General features: G+C 41.2%; 1 protein-coding gene across 1 annotated transcript in view; it reads right to left on the bottom strand.

Moving 5' to 3' along the window:
• Positions 1–2,376: 2,376 nt before the first annotated feature.
• LOC138643426 (putative leucine-rich repeat-containing protein DDB_G0290503) overlaps positions 2,377–19,634 on the bottom strand; it is a 680,657-nt gene continuing 663,399 nt past the window's right edge. The window contains exon 31 of the mRNA XM_069732336.1: positions 2,377–5,787. Within this exon, the coding sequence (XP_069588437.1) occupies positions 5,398–5,787 (390 nt within the window). The 3' untranslated portion in view covers positions 2,377–5,397. The remainder of the gene's footprint in view (positions 5,788–19,634) is intronic.

Raw genomic sequence — 19,634 nt, 5'->3', positions numbered from 1 at the left:
ACACTAATTTGCCAGACAGGTATTGTCCAATAATCCCCAATGTATATGCTTTCTTGGCCCGCCTGAGCATTCATGTTTTGTTTTTTTCAATCGGTGGAGAGGGGAATAAACAACTAATAACTAAGCAGTGGCTAATTTGACATGGAAACAAAGCATAGGGCATGCTGAAATCCAACATATCCACTCCTACTTTCTCTTAATATCTGCCACTGAAATTGGGCGGCCACCACTTACAAGTAAGACAATTGGCCTCAAAAATGGGCTAGACAAAATTGTTGGAACCCTCAACTTAATATTTGGTTGCACACCATTTGGAATAAAAAAAACTGCAATCAATTGCTTCCTATAACCATCAACAAGGTTCTTACACCTCTTAACTGGAATTTTGGACCATTCAACTTTTGCAAACTGCTCCAGGTCTCTCATATTTGAAGGGTGCCACCTTCCAACAGCAATTTTAAGATATCTTAACAGGTAATCAGTGGGATTTAGATCCAGAATCATTGCTGGACACTTCAGAACTCTCCAGCACTTTGTTTCCATCCACGTCTGGGTCCTTCTTGAAGTATGTTTGAGGTAACAGTCCTGCTGGAAGATCCAGGGCCTTGGATATAAACCCTGCTTTCTGTCACTGGGCACTACATTGCAAACCAAAATCCTTTGGTAATCTTCAGCTGTCATGATGCCATGCACACAGTCAAGGCACCCAGTGCCAGAGGCAGCAAAACAACCCCAAAACATCTTTGTACCTCATTACGTTTTTGTGAAACAGTAGACTGATGTGCTTTACCAAAAAGCTCTATCTTGGTCTCATCTGTCCACAAGATGCTTTCCCAGAAAGATTTTGGCTTACTCACGTACATTTGGGTAAACTGCAGTTTAGCTTTTTTATGTCTGTGTCAGCAGTGGGGTCCTCCTGGATCTCCTGCCATAGTGTTTCATTTCATTCAAATGTTGATGACACTGATGTACCCTAAGCCCGCAGGACAGCTTGAATTACTTTGGAACTTGATTGGGGCAACCCATCCATCATCTGAACTATCTTGTGTTGCAACCTTTCATCAATTTTTCTCTGCCATCCACATCTAGGGAGATGAGCTAGAGTGCCATGGTTTGTAATCTTCTTGGTTATGTTGCACACTGTGGACAAAGGAACATCAAGATCTCTGGATATGGATTTGTAACTTTGAGAGTGTACTTATTCAATGCACCCAGTGCCAGAGGCAGCAAAAAAGACCCAAAACATTTTTGAATTTCCACCATATTTGACTGAAGATACTGTTCTTTTCTTTGTAGGCCTCATTCCATTTTCGGTAAACAGTACAATGATGTGCTATACCAAAAAGCTTTGTTGACAAGTGGTGGATACCGTGTCTTGGCAGGCCACACACACGCTCCATTAAGGGTATCTACATAATTCTGGAACTACCAGTCTGGCATAGCAAACTGAACACCCACTGAATGTGGGATATATACATATTGAGCATGGTTTACAATACTGCTCAACTAGTATACCATCAACACAGCAGTTCATAACAGAGGAAGGTCAACTAGACCAAAACATTTTGTTTACTACATAAATTTGGACTGCATTAAAAAGCACTTTCGTCATTATCATCAGTTGAGTGCCAAGTTTATTTACTACTTATTGATGGTTTGGGAACCTACTTGGGCACCGACTGCTTTTTTTTTCTTAATTACCAAAAAGCTCTATCTTGGTTTCATCTGTCCACAAACCACTTTCCCAGAAGGATTTTTGGCTTACTAATAGTTTTGGCAAACTACAGTCTAGCTTTTATATGTCTTTGTGTCAGCAGTGGGGTCTTCCTATGTCTTCTGTCATAGCATTTCATTTCATTCAAATGTCGACGGATAGTTCGAGCTGACATTGATGCACCCTGAGTCTGCAGGACAGCTTCAATTTATTTAAAAATTGAGTAGGGCTGCTTATCCATCATCTGGACTATCTTCTGTTGCAACCTTTCATCAATTTTTCTCTGCCATCCAAATCCAGGGAGATTAGATACAGTGCTGTGGTTAGAAAACTTTTTGATTGTGTTGCACATCATGGACAAATGAACATTCAGATCTCTGGGGATGGCCTTGTAACCTTGAGATTGTTGATAATTTTCAACATTTTTGGTTCTCAGTCCTCAGACGGTTCTCTTCTTTTTCTGTTCTCCATGCCGAGTGTGGCACACACTGACATGCAATGCAAAGATTGAGTCAACTTCTCCCCTTTTTATATGGTTTCAGGAGTGATTTTCATATTGCCCACACCCGCTACTTGCCACAGGTGATTTCGAACGAGCATCACATGCTAAAAACAAAACTGTTTACAAACATTTTTAGCAAGGTGTTAACAATTTTTTGGGATTTAGTTTGAAATTATGTTTAATTTGCCTAAATAAACATGTGTATAACAAAACATGTGTAAATGCAATAATTTTTTGGTATAACTTCATTTTCTGGAGTAATTTCAAGGGTGCCATCACTTTCAGTCATGACAGTATTTTTGATGTTGCTGCAACTTATCCCTCCCCTTCTTTTTATATTATAGTTTGCTAGAGGTTATTGTGCTGGAGGATTCTGTGCACTGACCCATGGAGCATTACGGCATTTCTTTCAGTGCAGTGGTAAGCTGACTTACCTTTTTTTCTACAACAAACCAGTCAAAGCTCCTGCTCCTGGCTCTTACGGCTATCTCTGCTCGCCCCCTCCCTTATCACAAATCCACATGTATGATTGCTGCAGAAATTCTGCAATGCAAATATCGGCACAACATTGTGTGTGTATTGTGGTTTCTTCTATGCAAATTTTGCAAACATACTGGGGGAAATATCTGTAGCTTAAACTGACAGGCTGCAGATTTCAAACTGACATCATTGGTCAATATATTCTGCAGGTTATGCTGCATCTGGAAAATATGATACATATCTAATGTGATCATACCCTTAGTAATAGCAGGAATAGCAGGAGTTTAAAAACTGGCAGATCAGAAAGGGGAGTGAAAGCATTCAATTTATTAGACAGATTACTTAGGCTGTAGATGAGGAGGAAAGCACATGATTTTATACGAGTTAATGAAGGGAAAATTACTCCAGAAATGAAGCTGTGTGAACTAGTAAAGATAGCGGCATCCTGGATACACAGAGCTCACATTCAGCATGTACACGGATGAGCAAAAGGGTAACAATGTTTTGAACTTTTGATTTTCAGGCTCCATATCTCACCATCCCCTACTGCAGTGGTCCCCAACCTTTCTGACCTTGAGAGCCACATTCAGCTTAGAGAGAGGGTCGTGAGCCACATTCAGCACTGAGAGAGGGTCGCGAGCCACATCCAGCTCCCACCTCCTTCAAAGTAGTGTCAACCAAAGCCCCCATTACAGGTATAATGATAACCAAAGCTTTTCCACAGAAATCACTCCAGAGCAGTACACTGAGATCCAGGGGTATTCTCCCAACACACTGTCACATCCAGCTTTGAGCACCTCTTCTAACAGGTAGTACAAACCTCCAGCGTACCATACCTAAAACATCTCTAAACCCCTAAGACCAGTAAATGTGCATCCAGATCTGCAATTCTGTGCAGGGCTACTCACAAAATTCACCATTTTGAGATGTGCTCTTTATACCTGTTTGCTAGACATGGACCTAGTGCATCAAGCTGGCAGACAGTCGCGAGCCACATTTCATGGGGCTGCGAGCCACATGTGGCTCCCGAGCTACAGGTTGGGGAGCCCTGCCCTACTGCTTTGATCTTGAGACTGCCATCTTTTTATAGACAATCATCTTGGCTATCTCATACATAAATTTCACTTGCAACTATTTTGCATAACGATTAGTTATGCAAATTCTTGTCATGTCATTGCATTGTTACTGTTTTGCTTCTGGTGGTGGAAAAATATTTTTCTTCCCGTATACTACAAATTACAACCTGTTCTAACATTCTCTAATAGCTATTATGTGGATTACCAAGCAAAAGGTCGCTAGTTCAAATCGAGGAGCAGATGAAGATTTCCCAAGAAAAGTGAAACAGCATCATACAGCTCATTGATAATGGTCTCTCTGCCATGAAAATTGCCACACTGCATCATGTGAGTGCCATGACAGTTGGAAGAATATGAAATGAAGTTCGTCCATCCACTCAAATGCCAAGAAGTGGAAATCCAGGCAAAATATCAGAGACAACAAGGTGGCTCATCCCAAGGTCTAACAGTTTTGGCACGACAAACATGGCAGAGGAGGTGGCTCATATGCTTCATAATAGTGAGATCCCAGAAGTTCATGCAAGCACCATGAGATTTAAATCACACAATTCTTGAATGGTGGCTTGAAAAAAAGGTGAATAAGCCTCGACTTCAATATCGTCATAAGAAGCCTCAGCTCGAGTTTCCAAAAAAGTTGACAGCAGAAGATTCAAAACAGATAATTTCGAGAGGTGAGACAAAAGTCAATAGACTTGGCTCTAATGGGTGCAAATGGGTCTGGAAGAAACAAGTGAAAAAGGGGCTAATGGATAGAGAAATTTAAAGAACTGTCAAGTTTGGCAGAGAAAAAATGATGCTAAGGGGCTGTTTCACAGCCAAAGGAATTGGATACTTGACGCTCACGATTAAAGCAGTGGTGGATGTTGAGATATGGAGCATGAAAGTCAAAAATTCAAAACATTGCTACCCTTTTGTTTGTCAGTGTTCTACTGGGAGGTAGTCCAAAACTATGAGCAAGAGGCAAACTGCATTAACAGGAAATCTGAAAATATTTTCAGAAATGAAGACTGCAGAGTGAACCTTCATGTAGCATTTGTAATTGGAGTTAACCACTATGATATGAATTAAAACAAATCAAGAAAAACGTGTCTGATTTTTCTTCCACAAGCAGCACCAAACACTGTTCATGAGTTATGTCTTGCATTGTTGCTGAGCTCTATTGAAATTAAAAGGGTTAAATTACAATGCCAGATGATATCTGTAAACATGTATGACACTGGTTTTGAAAGAAGATAACATCTTCTAATTGATCATAATTTAAAATTATAACACAAATTCTTACATGCTGATGCTGCCTGTGCAACACAGCTGCCTGGTATGGTTCAGTTCTTGAGTCTGCTCCATACATCAAAACCTGAAATGCACAGAACATGTACTGCAAATGTTGGGAAGGGATTAAAAACAAATATGAGTAAAGTACTGTATATAAAAAAAATCCTCAGAAATTATAACAATACAATAAATAATGACGCCACAATGACCCTAACTATGCAGATTACAACATACAATATGTTCTTTCAATTGAAATGTGTCCACCACCCAAATAAGTCAAATCAGTCAGTAAACTATGAAATATGTATCAATGTTGAGGATAGAACCAATGACTACATAAACTCACACAAATCTCATTTCTGTCCATTTATCTCCTCGTAGTTCCCTTGTAGAAGAGCAGAAAGCTCTAAAATGTGTTGTAGCCAACATGACCTGTCTTCTGAATCTTTTACAACTAATTGTTCTAAGACCCCATTTAAGCTGTCTTTTGTTTCTTGGCTTTGGGGAAGAATCTGCCATGGTCTATCACAGCATGGTTGGTTCATGTGGCCACAGGATAAAATACTGTTAGGGCTTGTCTCTTTGTGCAGAATATCTTTTTGTCCTTCAACTTTCAAATGAGTGAAAAGATTTGACAGGGTTTGACTATAGGTTTGCAACTGGAGATCCAGCTTCTGGTTTTTAAGCCTTTCCTCTTCCACCTGCTGCCGTAGACCTCCATTCTCTTGATTTAGTTCAGCCAGCTAAATCATAAAAAGAAAATATGAATGTTATGCATAAGTCAATTCAGTAAATATGAACGATTGGTTTAACAAAATTGACTGAAAAAAACAAGATTCATCAACGTTTAGAAATGAGGTCCACTGGCACCACTCAACTTTTCTTTAACCCCTTTACCCCCAAGGGTGGTTTGCATGTCAATGACCGGGCCAATTTTTACAATTCCGACCACTGTCCATTTATGAGGTTACAACTCTGGAACGCTTCAACGGATCCCGGTGATTCTGACAATGTTTTCTTGTGACATATTGTACTTCACGCTAGTGGTAACATTTCTTTGATATTACCTGCGTTTATTTGTGAAAAAAACGGAAATTTGGCGAAAATTTTGAAAATTTTGCAATTTTCCAACTTTGAATTTTTATGCAATTAAATCAGAGATATGTCACACAAAATACTTAATAAGTAACATTTCCCACATGTCTACTTTACATCAGCACAATTTTGGAACCCACATTTTTTTTGTTAGGGAGTTATAAGGGTTAAAAGTTGACCAGCAATTTCTCATTTTTACAACACCATTTTTTTTAGGGACCACATCTCATTTGAAGTCATTTTGAGGGGTCTATATGATAGAAAATACCAAAGTGTGACACCATTCTAAAAACTGCCCCCCTCAAGGTGCTCAAAACCACATTCAAGAAGTTTATTAACCCTTCAGGTGTTTCACAGGAATTTTTGGAATGTTTAAATAAAAATGAACATTTAACTTTTTTCACACATAATTTACTTCAGCTCCAATTTGTTTTATTTTACCAAGGGTAACAGGAGAAAAGGGACCGCAAACGTTGTTGAACAATTTGTCCTGAGTACGCCGATACCCGACATGTGGGGGTAAACCACTGTTTGGGCGCATGGCAGAGCTCGGAAGCGAAGGATCGCCATTTGACTTTTCAATGCAAAATTGACTGGAATTGAGATGGGACGCCATGTTGCATTTGGAGAGCCCCTGATGTGCCTAAACATTGAAATCCCCCACAAGTGACAATATTTTGGAAAGTAGACCCCCTAAGGAACTTATCTAGATGAGTGGTGAGAACTTTGACCCACCAAGGGCTTCACAGAAGTTTATAAAGCAGGACTTGTAATGATAAAATCAGGGTCACATCACCATAGTCCACATGTCCTGCTAGTCGGAGTGTGCAGCCTAAATAAGCACACAAGATATATTATACAGCACAGAAGTGTGAAGCTACTAATTAACTCATTAGTTAACTAATTAGAAGCCAAATATTTGATTGCTAATATCTCTGCAAAGGAGAAGCGAAATGAAAAAGAATAAAAATAAAACATTTTATTCCACTCTCCAGCCGTTACTATATGGTGTGTCCAGTTCAACATGAAAAGTTTGGTCAAAGATCCCCTTTAAATCTGCAAAGTTGAAATGCGTTGAATTTAACATTGGAAATTGCATTTTTTTATAGTGTAGAATTGAAGTGCTGGACCTCATCTCTTCCTATACACATTCAATGAAACAATGAAAGGATTTATTATGGGAGAGGATAACTGTCAAAACGTGATCTTTAATCTTAACATCTTGAGGTTAGATACCCAACTCTTGGGGTCTGTAATCCTTTGGTGCCCTAGCTGTTTTGGCAATTGGGTTTCTGTCCAATTTTAGGCAGGAGGTGTTCATGTTGTGGCTGATTGACGCATATTTAATGTAGAAATGCCTGCACTTTGGTAGAACCAGAAAGTTATTACTTTGCAAAAATGGCACAGATAATTAATTGTAACAAAAATCATACAGTGATTATCACTAATAAAGAGGGCGGTAATCACTTTATTGACCATATAATACATTTATAATTAAGAGACAGATCTCTGACTTATGTATTATGGGCATAAATGTCGCACCAATTTAAAAATTGAATGTAGTATGCAAAACTGTGAAAATACAAAGAATCCAACATTATTGTAAAGTCACCTATAAATGAATTTCATACCTTGGTGTGTGATGTGATAATGTTATAGTTTGAGCATGGCTGTAATAATTATAGGAAGAGGTAAAAACTAGTCATTAGCTGTAACTCAAATGCTGTATTTAGCAATTTGGGTGTTAATTAATAGATCATTCTCTGGCTTTAAAATGATGAAATGCAGGCAATTGAATCTGAGTCCTGGAATAATGGACAATAATGTGTAGTCCATAAAGCTTTCTAGGTATTTGACATGATTAGTGTGCAGGGTTTTAGACGTTTCTTTCCCTTTTAGGAAACTTTAAAATGGAAATAATTGGAATCAAGTTTAGTGTCACTTATCTTTATCTGAAATTCATACAAAATCTATTCATCTTAGCAAGACAATTTCCACTTCCATTTATCACTTTCTAACAGTCATTCTGGGCAAGATGAAGCACTAAGTGTAAATTTACAAATTAATCGTTCATACGCTATACAGGAGTTCCACAAAGATTGGGGTAATAAACGCAAGTGAGAACCACGGACACAAAGAATGATTGTTGGATAGAATAACAGTATAAATATAAAATAGAAATTGTTAAAAACAACAAATTTTCCAGTGTTTACTAGATGTAACTATTTTTTACATTTGTCTAGAAAAAAGTGAATCTTTATAAAATGCAGTTTCATTTAGCATCGTCATTTCAACATGCATTTTCTGTATACTCGGGGAAAATTTTGTATAATGTGTTATGCTTCAAGACGTTGTACAGGATTGGAAATAGATGGTTGCAATATTATTCTAAAGATAAATGGTGGGTGTAATTATGGCTCAGGCCCATTCACTTTAAATCACTAGATTTACAACACCAGAGATAACCCATGGAATAGTGTGACATTTTTTTCTGGTTGAAAGTCGCCATGCGTTTTTAATCCTAAACATTTTTCGAAGCCTAAAGGAGCACAACACCTTGATTTATAAAGGACAAGGAAAAGCTACTCACATGATGTTGCATTTGCCCCAACCAACCCTATCAATTACAGTTATAAGATAATTTTCATTTCTAAAGATTTTTTTAAAATGTGCTGCCGATCAGTGAATGCCTTGGTTATGAGACCCCTCTGATCATTCACAGTACAGCTCTCAAATCCTACATGAATGTTGCTATAGAGTGGTGTACATGCTCCATAGTAAAAGCAGTGTACGAACCCATAGAGTATCTACTGAGTCCGTACACTGCCTTGTTTGCATTCATACAGGGCCTGTGCACTTCAAAGCAGCGCTTTGAGAGATTGGTGAGGGTATGAGGACCTGGATCCCTATTCATCAGCAGCAGTTTGCACACTCTCTAGAAATGATAGCCACCCTTTAACAGATCTGCAACTTTGATTCAGCATATTGCAGCTTTACCACTTTCTGCGGCCTTCAACTCAAACACATTTCCTAAATCCGCTCTTTACTCAACTTTAACTAAAAATGCTAGTGCAGGTCTACATCAACTCTAATCTAGATGACTACAACATCCTTCTCTGTGACCTCCCAACTAACACTCTTGAGCCCTTCAATCTACGGCTCTCATAAAACCTCTTATTTGTTCTCCATCTTCTTCTCGCACATCCGTTTCCTAGATTTTTTTGGAGTAACCGCAGTAATCTGGAACATGCTACTGGAGCTGTTTAAACTCTTACCCATTCAAAACCTTCAATAGTAATCTAAAAAAAAACACTTCTTCAGAAAAGCCTAGAAACCTACAAATATCCAACTGCTAGTACACTACTCTCTAAGTTGTTTTGCTCTCACGTTCGGTCTCCATCTGCCAACAACCATAGATAACAGACTATGGCTGCTTGACTGTATTTACCAGTCTGTCCTACAAGGCTCAACTATTTAGCTCAAAATTGGTTTGCAAATTGTGACAGCGGAGAGAGGGGAAGCCTTCTAAAATGACTTAAAGGGGTTTTTCAAGATTTATTTGTTTTACTTTACATTCCCGGTGTAAAATAGAGCTTCATGCACATACCACAGCTGTCTGCCACTGTCCTTGCTAGGCTACAGCAGTGACATTATTTCAACAGCCCAGTGATTGGCTGCTGCAGGCATGTGCTGCAGCCTGTAAACATGCTATTTAGATCTATCATAGCACACCTGCCTATTACTGTAATTCAGTTTGGGTTTAGTAATTAGTGGCAGGGGTGCAAAGATTGCAATAGCAGAGGTACTGGTGGGGGCCCGAGCGGGCGAGTGGTCCGCCGATGCCAGCAGAAACTTCAACTGGATTTGTGTCTTTGGAAACACATACAGTTGAAGTTTATTGCAGTGCACAGACCCTTTGGGTCCATGTGCAGCAATACACGCTGCCGGCCAAGCAGAGGCCAGCAGCTGATGTTGGCGTGCACATGACTGGGGCGGATGGCAGTGATGCCATGTGCTCCCGTCGCTTGCATGCTTAAGTTAGCTGCCATCTTCAGAAGAGCCCCTAGCGTTAGGGACAGTGAATGAACCCCTGGTCCCAAGACACCTGACAACAGAGTAGGGACACTACGTTTAGTCTTCCTATGAAACTGGCCCAGCCAGAGCCCTGACCTAAAACAATTAAGCATCTCTGGAGAGCCCTGAAAATGCCTGTCCACCAACTTTCACCATCCATCCTGACAGAACTGGAGAGGATCTGCAAAGAAGAATGGAAGAGGATCCCCAAATCCAGGTGTGAAAAACTTGTTGCATCATTCCCAATAAGACTCATGGCTGTACTAGCTCAAAAGGGTGCTTCAATACTCATCAAAGGGTCTGAATACTTATGACCATGTGATATACCAGTTTTTCTTTAATAAATTTGCAAAAATTTCTACATTTGTTTTTTTCAGTCAAGATGGGGTGCAGAGCATACATTTATGTGAAAAAAAAACTTTTTTGAATTTACCAAATGGCTGCAATGAAACAAAGAGTGAAAAAATTTAAAGGGGTCTGAATACAGTGCCTTGCAAAAGTATTTGGCTCCCTGGAACTTTTCAACCTTTTCCCACATACCATGCTTCAAACACAAAGATACCAAATGTAAATCACCAAAAGTGGAAAACAATTGTGAAGTTGAACGAAATTTATTGGTTATTTTAAATTTTTATGGAAATTCAAAAACTGAAAAGTGGGGCGTGCAATATTATTCGGCTCCTTTACTTTCAGTGCAGCAAACTCATTCCAGAAGTTCATTCTGGCTTTCTGATTGATCCAATGTTGTCTTAAATGCCTAATGATGATAAATATAATCCACCTGTGTGTAATCAAGTCTCCGTATAAATGCACCTGCTCTGTGATAGTCTCAGGGCTCTGTTTGAAGCACAGAGAGCATCATGAAGACCAAGTCAACAGTCAGGTCCGTGATACTGTTGTGGAGAAGTTTAAAGCAATCATATTGAAATGGAAGGGGTATCATACCACTGCAAATCTACCAAGATCCGGCCATCCCTCTAAACTTTCATCTCAAACAAGGAGAAGACTAATCAGAGATGCAGCCAAGAGGCCCATGATCACTCTGGATGAACTGCAGAGATCTACAGCTGAGGTGGGATAGTCTGTCCATAGGACAACAATCAGTCATACACTGCACAAATTTGGCCTTTATGGAAGAGTGGCAAGGAGAAAGCCATTTCTCAAAGATATCCATAAAAAGTGTCGGTTAAAATTTGCAACAAGCCACCTGGGCGACACACCAAACATGTGGAAGAAGGTGCTCTGATCAGATGAAACCAAAATCGAACTTTTTGGCAACAATGCCAAACAATGTTTGGCGTAAAGGCAAAGGGAAGATGGTTAAAATTGATGGGAAGATGGATTGAGCCAAATACAGGACCATTCTTGAAGAAAACCCATTTGATTCCGCAAAAGACCTGAGACTGGGACGGAGATTTGTCTTCCAACAAGACAATGATCCCAAACATAAAGCAAAATCTACAATGGAATGGTTCACAAATAAACGTATCCAGGTGTTAGAATGGCCAAGTCAAAGTCCAGACCTCAATCCAATCGAGAATCTGTGGAAAGAGCTGAAAACTGCTGTTCACAAACAATCTCCATCAAACCTCACTGAGCTCCAGCTGTTTGCCAAGAAAGAATGGGCAAGAATTTCAGTCTCTCGATGTACAAAACAGATAGGGACATACCCCAAGCGACTTGCAGCTGTAATCGCAGCAAAAGGTGGCGCAACAAAGTATTAAGTTAAAATGGCCGAATAAAATTGCACGCCCCACTTTTCAGTTTTTGAATTTCCACAAAAATTTTAAATAACCATTACATTTCATTCAACTTCACAATTGTGTTCCACTTGTTGTTGATTCTTCACCAAAAATTTACATTTGGTATCTTTATGTTTGAAGCATAATATGTGGGAAAAGGTTGAAAAGATCCAGGGAGCCGAATACATTTGCAAGGCACTGTACTTTCTGTGCCCACTGTGTATATATATATATATATATATATATATATACATATATATACAGTATATATATATATATTTACTTTGGATGGTCATTCAGGCACATACATTTCCTACCTGTGCACATTTTACATAATTTTTACATCCTAGTGTAATTATTCCATTCTTTTTCTCCTTTTTGGCTCACCCACCTACCTTATCTGTATTTTCTATGTTGGATACTCAGTTCCCTATGCCTTGCTTTTAATATTTCCTAATAAAGTATTATATTATTTGTATTCAGGGCCAGTTTCAGGCCAAGTGGGGTCCTGGGAAAAGGTTTAAAGTTGGGCCCCAAATGCTCACATACTGCATCACACAGATACAGTTTGGTTACGTTTACATGCGCTGAGCTCACACTGTTAAATGAGCGATATCGATAATATTGTTTGTTTCCCAGCCTCATTACACCGGCTGAGGAATAATGATGGCCACAGAACGATCACTAGTAGATCAGTCTGTCCCCATACAGTATCATATTATCAGCAGCATATCTACAGTTTTCACAGGGCGATGTGCTGCTGAGAACAATGATTTTTGTTCCGGCATAAACAATCAAATCACTTGATGAATAGGCAGCATTTTGCCCATTTAGTGTAATGCACCCCATAGTCCTCCATATAGAATAATGCATACCCCATAGTCCTCCATATAGTATCATTCATACTCCATAGTCCTCCATATAGTAGAATGTGCCCCCATAGTCCTCCAAATAGTATAATGTGCCTCATAGTTCCCCTCATAGTATAATGTGCCCCTTAGTCGTCCACATAGTATAAAGTGCCCTATAATCTTCCACATAGTATAGCACACTCCGCATTGTCCTCCATATAGTATAATACACCCCATTGTCCTAGATACAGCATAATGCAACCCCCATACAGTACACATAGCATAATGCACTCTACATAGTCCTCGATAGAGTTAATGCATCCCCCATTTTGTATAATGCAATCCCATAGAGTTAATATAATGTAATGCACACCCGATAGTTCTCCAGTATTATTAAAAAATTTACAAAAGCAAATTCAGTTTCCTGACTTTATAATAGAAATACATCCACAAAAATCAGATTCCATCTGTTATGTTCCATGTTACCTTGGACATGTTATTGATAATATTTATACCTATTTGGTAACCATATTTACCATGTCCAAATAACTATGAATATATTCTACATTTCATCTTTTACCAGGTTTTTAAAAAAGCAGAAACTAATTTGGTATTCGAGAGTAAATGTTCGTGCTATCCTGATCTCAATCAGGAGAAGTTCACCGGGCTTGAAATGGAGAGTTTGAATCTTAAAGATAAGTTGAAATTTAGTCTTCTGGAAGTAAGTAATAACAGAAGGATGGTATTATATTTTGTACATTTCTAATGTAGCAAACCAACACACCATGCCATGGAGAGGGAAGATGAGTATAATTATTTTATTCTATGCATTAAAGAACAACGGCAAAATGGGGGACATAAAGCAGCATGGGGCCAAGGATAAGGGACATATTACCAGGATAATGGAAATTACTTCCAGGATGGGAGATATACAGTGGGGCAAAAAAGTATTTAGTCAGTCAGCAATAGTGCAAGTTCCACCACTTAAAAAGATGAGAGGCGTCTGTAATTTACATCATAGGTAGACCTCAACTATGGGAGACAAACTGAGAAAAAAAAATCCAGATAATCACTTTAATCATTTTATTTGCATATTATGGTGGAAAATAAGTATTTGGTCAGAAACAAACAATCAAGATTTCTGGCTCTCACAGACCTGTAACTTCTTCTTTAAGAGTCTCCTCTTTCCTCCACTCATTACCTGTAGTAATGGCACCTGTTTAAACTTGTTATCAGTATAAAAAGACACCTGTGCACACCCTCAAACAGTCTGACTCCAAACTCCACTATGGTGAAGACCAAAGAGCTGTCAAAGGACACCAGAAACAAAATTGTAGCCCTGCACCAGGCTGGGAAGACTGAATCTGCAATAGCCAACCAGCTTGGAGTGAAGAAATCAACAGTGGGAGCAATAATTAGAAAATGGAAGACATACAAGACCACTGATAATCTCCCTCGATCTGGGGCTCCACGCAAAATCCCACCCCCGTGGGGTCAGAATGATCACAAGAACGGTGAGCAAAAATCCCAGAACCACGCGGGGGGACCTAGTGAATGAACTGCAGAGAGCTGGGACCAATGTAACAAGGCCTACCATAAGTAACACACTACGCCACCATGGACTCAGATCCGGCAGTGCCAGACGTGTCCCACTGCTTAAGCCAGTACATGTCCGGGCCCGTCTGAAGTTTGCTAGAGAGCATTTGGATGATCCAGAGGAGTTTTGGGAGAATGTCCTATGGTCTGATGAAACCAAACTGGAACTGTTTGGTAGAAACACAACTTGTCGTGTTTGGAGGAAAAAGAATACTGAGTTGCATCCATCAAACACCATACCTACTGTAAAGCATGGTGGTGGAAACATCATGCTTTGGGGCTGTTTCTCTGCAAAGGGGCCAGGACGACTGATCCGGGTACATGAAAGAATGAATTGGGCCATGTATCGTGAGATTTTGAGTGCAAACCTCCTTCCATCAGCAAGAGCATTGAAGATGAAACGTGGCTGGGTCTTTCAACATGACAATGATCCAAAGCACACCGCCAGGGCAACGAAGGAGTGGCTTCGTAAGAAGCATTTCAAGGTCCTGGAGTGGCCTAGCCAGTCTCCAGATCTCAACCCTATAGAAAACCTTTGGAGGGAGTTGAAAGTCCGTGTTGCCAAGCGAAAAGCCAAAAACATCATTGCTCTAGAGGAGATCTGCATGGAGAAATGGGCCAACATACCAACAACAGTGTGTGGCAACCTTGTGAAGATTTACAGAAAACGTTTGACCTCTGTCATTGCCAACAAAGGATATATTACAAAGTATTGAGATGAAATTTTGTTTCTGACCAAATACTTATTTTCCACCATAATATGCAAATAAAATGTTAAAAAAACAGACAATGTGATTTTCTGGATTTTTTTTTCTCAGTTTGTCTCCCATAGTTGAGGTCTACCTATGATGTAAATTACAGACGCCTCTCATCTTTTTAAGTGGTGGAACTTGCACTATTGCTGACTGACTAAATACTTTTTAATTCTATAATATAACGCTGGGAGCGTCACTCTGTCCGAAGCCTTTATAGACTGCGCAGGCGCAAGCGCCGGCGCAGTCTGGGCCTCACAGAGTGACGCTCCCAGGAGATCGCGGTATGCGTAAGCACTGAACGCACACCGCGATCTCCACCGGAGAGTCAGGGACCGCCAGGAGGGTAAGTATATTCACCTTTCCCCGTTCCAGCGCTGCGTGCGGCTCCGTCTCCCGGCTCCTCTGCTGTGACAGTTCAGAGGGCGCGATGACGCGCTTAATGCGCGCCGACGCCGCCCTCTGACTTACCAGTCACAGGCAGAGGAGCCGGAGTGTGTCTTCAAGAAAATGGCGCCGGAAAGCGCGGACTGCGCAGGCGCCGATTCCTGCTGCTGGAATCGGCGCCTGCGCAGTCCGCACTTTCTGGCGCCATTTTCTTGAAGACACACTCCGGCTCCACTGCAGGTGTGTCTTCAAGAAAATGGCGCCGGAAAGCGCGGACTGCGCAGGCGCCGATTCCTGCTGCCGGAATCGGCGCCTGCGCAGTCCGCTCTTTCCGGCGCCATTTTCTTGAAGACACACCTGCAGTGGAGCCGGACGATAGGTGAGTATGGTATTTTTTATTTTTTTTATATGGCAGCAGCATACGGGGGCATACACACTGGAGCGTCTTATGGGGGGCATATAATACAATGGTGGCGCAGGATGGGAGCAGCACATAACAGAACGGGGGCAGGATGGCAGCAGCACATGACAGAACGGGCGCAGGATGGCAGCAGCACATGACAGAACGGGCGCAGGATGGCAGCAGCGCATGACAGAACGGGCGCAGGATGGCAGCAGCACATGACAGAATGAGCGCAGGATGGCAGCAGCTCATGACAGAACGGGCGCAGGATGGCAGCAGCACATGACAGAACGGGCGCAGGATGGCAGCAGCACATGACAGAACGTGCGCAGGATGGCAGCAGCACATGACAGAACGGGCGCAGGATGGGAGCAGCACATAACAGAACGGGCGCAGGATGGGAGCAGCACATGACAGAACAGGGGAGCAGGATGGGAGCAGCACATGACAGAACGGGCGCAGGATGGCAGCAGCACATGACAGAACGGGAGCAGGATGGGAGCAGCACATGACAGAACGGGCGCAGGATGGCAGCAGCACATGACAGAACGGGCGCAGGATGGGAGCAGCACATGACAGAACAGGGGAGCAGGATGGGAGCAGCACATGACAGAACGAGGGCGCAGGATGGGAGCAGCACATGACAGAACGGGGGCGCAGGATGGGAGCAGCACATGACAGAACGGGGGCGCAGGATGGGAGCAGCACATGACAGGATGGGAGCAGCAAATGACAGAATGGATGCGCAGGATGGGAGCAGCACATGACAGAACAGGGGCGCAGGATGGGAGCAGCACATGACAGAACGGGGGCGCAGGATGGGAGCAGCACATGACAGGATGGGGACGCAGGATGGAGCAGCACATGACAGGATGGGGACGCAGGATGGAGCAGCACATACCAGGATGGAGACCATATACCAATATAAATGCTCGCCACCCGGGCGTAGAACGGGTTCAATAGCTAGTATATATATATATATATATAAACACATCACATCCTGGTATGTATGTCCATTATTTATTTACATCAGGATGGGACCCAGGATATGGGGGGGTACATATATCAGGATGTGGCCCAGGCAGGATAAGTGACATATATTTCAACATGGGGGATATATACCAGGATGGGGCCCATCGAACACTAGTTATGTCACTAACTTAGTGGTATTTTATTTTCTTTCAGAATCTGAAACAATTTACAATAGGTAATATGTTTACAAGCTTGGATTTGACACAGGCTCCTTATTTTATAATATTCGGTGGCAAGGCCTAGTTCTTGAAGTACAATCTGTACATTATAATCTGCTAAAGTCATAACTAAAGTACATTTCATTAAAGAAAAGAAAACTATAAAACACAGACTAATGTAATTTGGTTTAACAAAGCTTTAATAGGAAAGGTACTGTGCAGAATGTGCTATAATCTTACCGCTGGTGAGCAGCTTTTTGGAATTTATTCTGAAACAAATTTGGACAGCATCCATGTCCAACAGAGGCAAAGTATGTGTTACGGGTGTAATGCTGCGGTAGCACAGTACGCAGTGAAGAGGCAGTGATCCACAAAGTTCAAACACAAAAGTCGTTTTAATGTGTTACTTCACACATAAAGGTGCATGGCATTTTATAGTACACAATATCAAGTTCAATACACAGTCGTCTCAGTGCCCGTTTCATAGCACTACACATCATACGGCTTTAGAATGCAGTTCCTAAAACAGCCGGACTTCCCTTTGCCCAGTTTACCTGGGAAACTACATGAAATATTAAAGTCTCCAAACACAGCTTTACATGTTGCAGACACTACACAAGCCAGACCTCCTCTGACTAGTTCCCATATACCTGCACGGCTGTATCACACTCTTTATTCACACAGCCATACAAAGCCCAGGATATCCTCCGGATAGCAGCTGGGCACCATATCCACCTGTTTGCAATCATTACACATGCCAGGTCCTCTTTTGGGCACAGGACATGCATATCCAGTTCATCTCCAGGCACAGGACATCCACCTCCGGTTACAGGACTGTCCACATCCGAGACCAGTTACCATGGATGACTTGCATCGCTGTGTACGCTGTGGGTGCCAGGCTATTCAGCTGCCATAGCTGCTGGCTCCCCTGGCCTGTACTGCTTCACACACACAGCCAGCGCTCTGCAGGCCTCTGCTCTGCACAAGAGCACACACCAGACTGACACTGACCTTGCACCTGACACACCCATACCCCTTACTGCAGAGTTTTTAATAAACAAACCTGTGGCTTTCAGCCACATGGAAAACCCGAACCGGAAATCTGTGACTGCCATGCACACCTATGGACTTCATCCGTCTCCATGCACAACCTGGGGAGAACACACAGATACCCTTACCTGTGACACGAGTCACTGCCTCATACGGGGTTAATGCAACAGGGAGAATCCAGAAGACTGCAGCGTCTGATTGCTCCTACTCCTACGCTGAAATGAAGCACTTCTCCTTATTAAATGGTGTTAATTTCTTTTGGCAGAACAGGGGTTGATCGGCCATGTTGGGAGCTCTGGGCTCTCAGCTGAGCTTGGTTAGCCACTCTTATTCCCTATATAATCTGGGTCCTGATTGAAACACATTGTCAGAGCTAGCTTATGCTGTATGGCTTAAAGGAGAGGTGTTTATGTGAGAAGGAATTTTGGAGGCATTATATGTGACTGTTGTGTGGTTTGTAAGTGTGATAATTCCCTTCCCTCCTCTTATTTGGGTTTTTTCCTATCCTCCACTCCCTGATACATTCCTCTGTTGTATGTGAGTGAATATTTGTATGCCTGGAATTTTCAGTTACCCCTTGTTCATGTTTCTTTGTTCGTCAAATTGATGTACTGTGGTGCAGTGTCATAAATTTAAGTATAAAAAAGCTAATCTTCAAGAATCAGTAAAAATGTCACCAGAGACACAAATATCCAAGGTTGGATGTGGTCAACTTAAAAATGGAACATAATGAAATGTGGATAAAGAAAGAGTGGCTCCTAAAATCGTGAAACATGCATGAAGGACCTGCTCCTTAAAAATGGGAATATAATTAAACATGCAGGAAGAAAGATCTGCTCTTAGTCCAAATGCTCATTACCAAGTCAAACACGCAAGAAAACAGATTGTCTTTATGCAGAGCACAGCTAATAGTGATTTAACGGCAAGGAGACTTTTAGATCACAGTTATTAGAGATCGGTGAATTACTGTAATTCAAGTGGAATTGAATTCTACGGGAATTTTACAAAAATCTGTATTCTCCATAATGCAGATTTTTTTTGTAATTAGATTCACGCAGATTCATAAAAATGACAGCTGGCTGGCCACCATCTTTTTGAACCATAGAGAGATGCTATGAACAGGACATCCACTCCTATATGTAACATTACATCCTTCATAATATGGCCTTCTGATGAACCTACAACTTAGTGGGGAAATGCGTTGAAGCACCTCGTGTGGACTAGTGAGTATTTCTGTGACACGTTGTTTTTCCTGGTTATTTAGTTTTGAAGGAATAAGTATAACTTGTATAATATGATGGCCTTGGGATATAATGGGCACATATTATATATATTATATGTTGGAGTACCTGTTATTTGTCATGTTCTGCTATGTATTTCTGTAGTTATGCTGACAATGATGGATTATTTACGCAAATATCTTTGTTAGCAATTGCTTTTGTATAGACTA

The sequence above is a fragment of the Ranitomeya imitator genome, chromosome 6 (genome assembly GCF_032444005.1).
Source record: "Ranitomeya imitator isolate aRanImi1 chromosome 6, aRanImi1.pri, whole genome shotgun sequence".
NCBI classification, from domain to species: Eukaryota; Metazoa; Chordata; class Amphibia; order Anura; family Dendrobatidae; genus Ranitomeya; species Ranitomeya imitator.
This window is presented reverse-complemented; position numbering and strand designations above follow the sequence as displayed.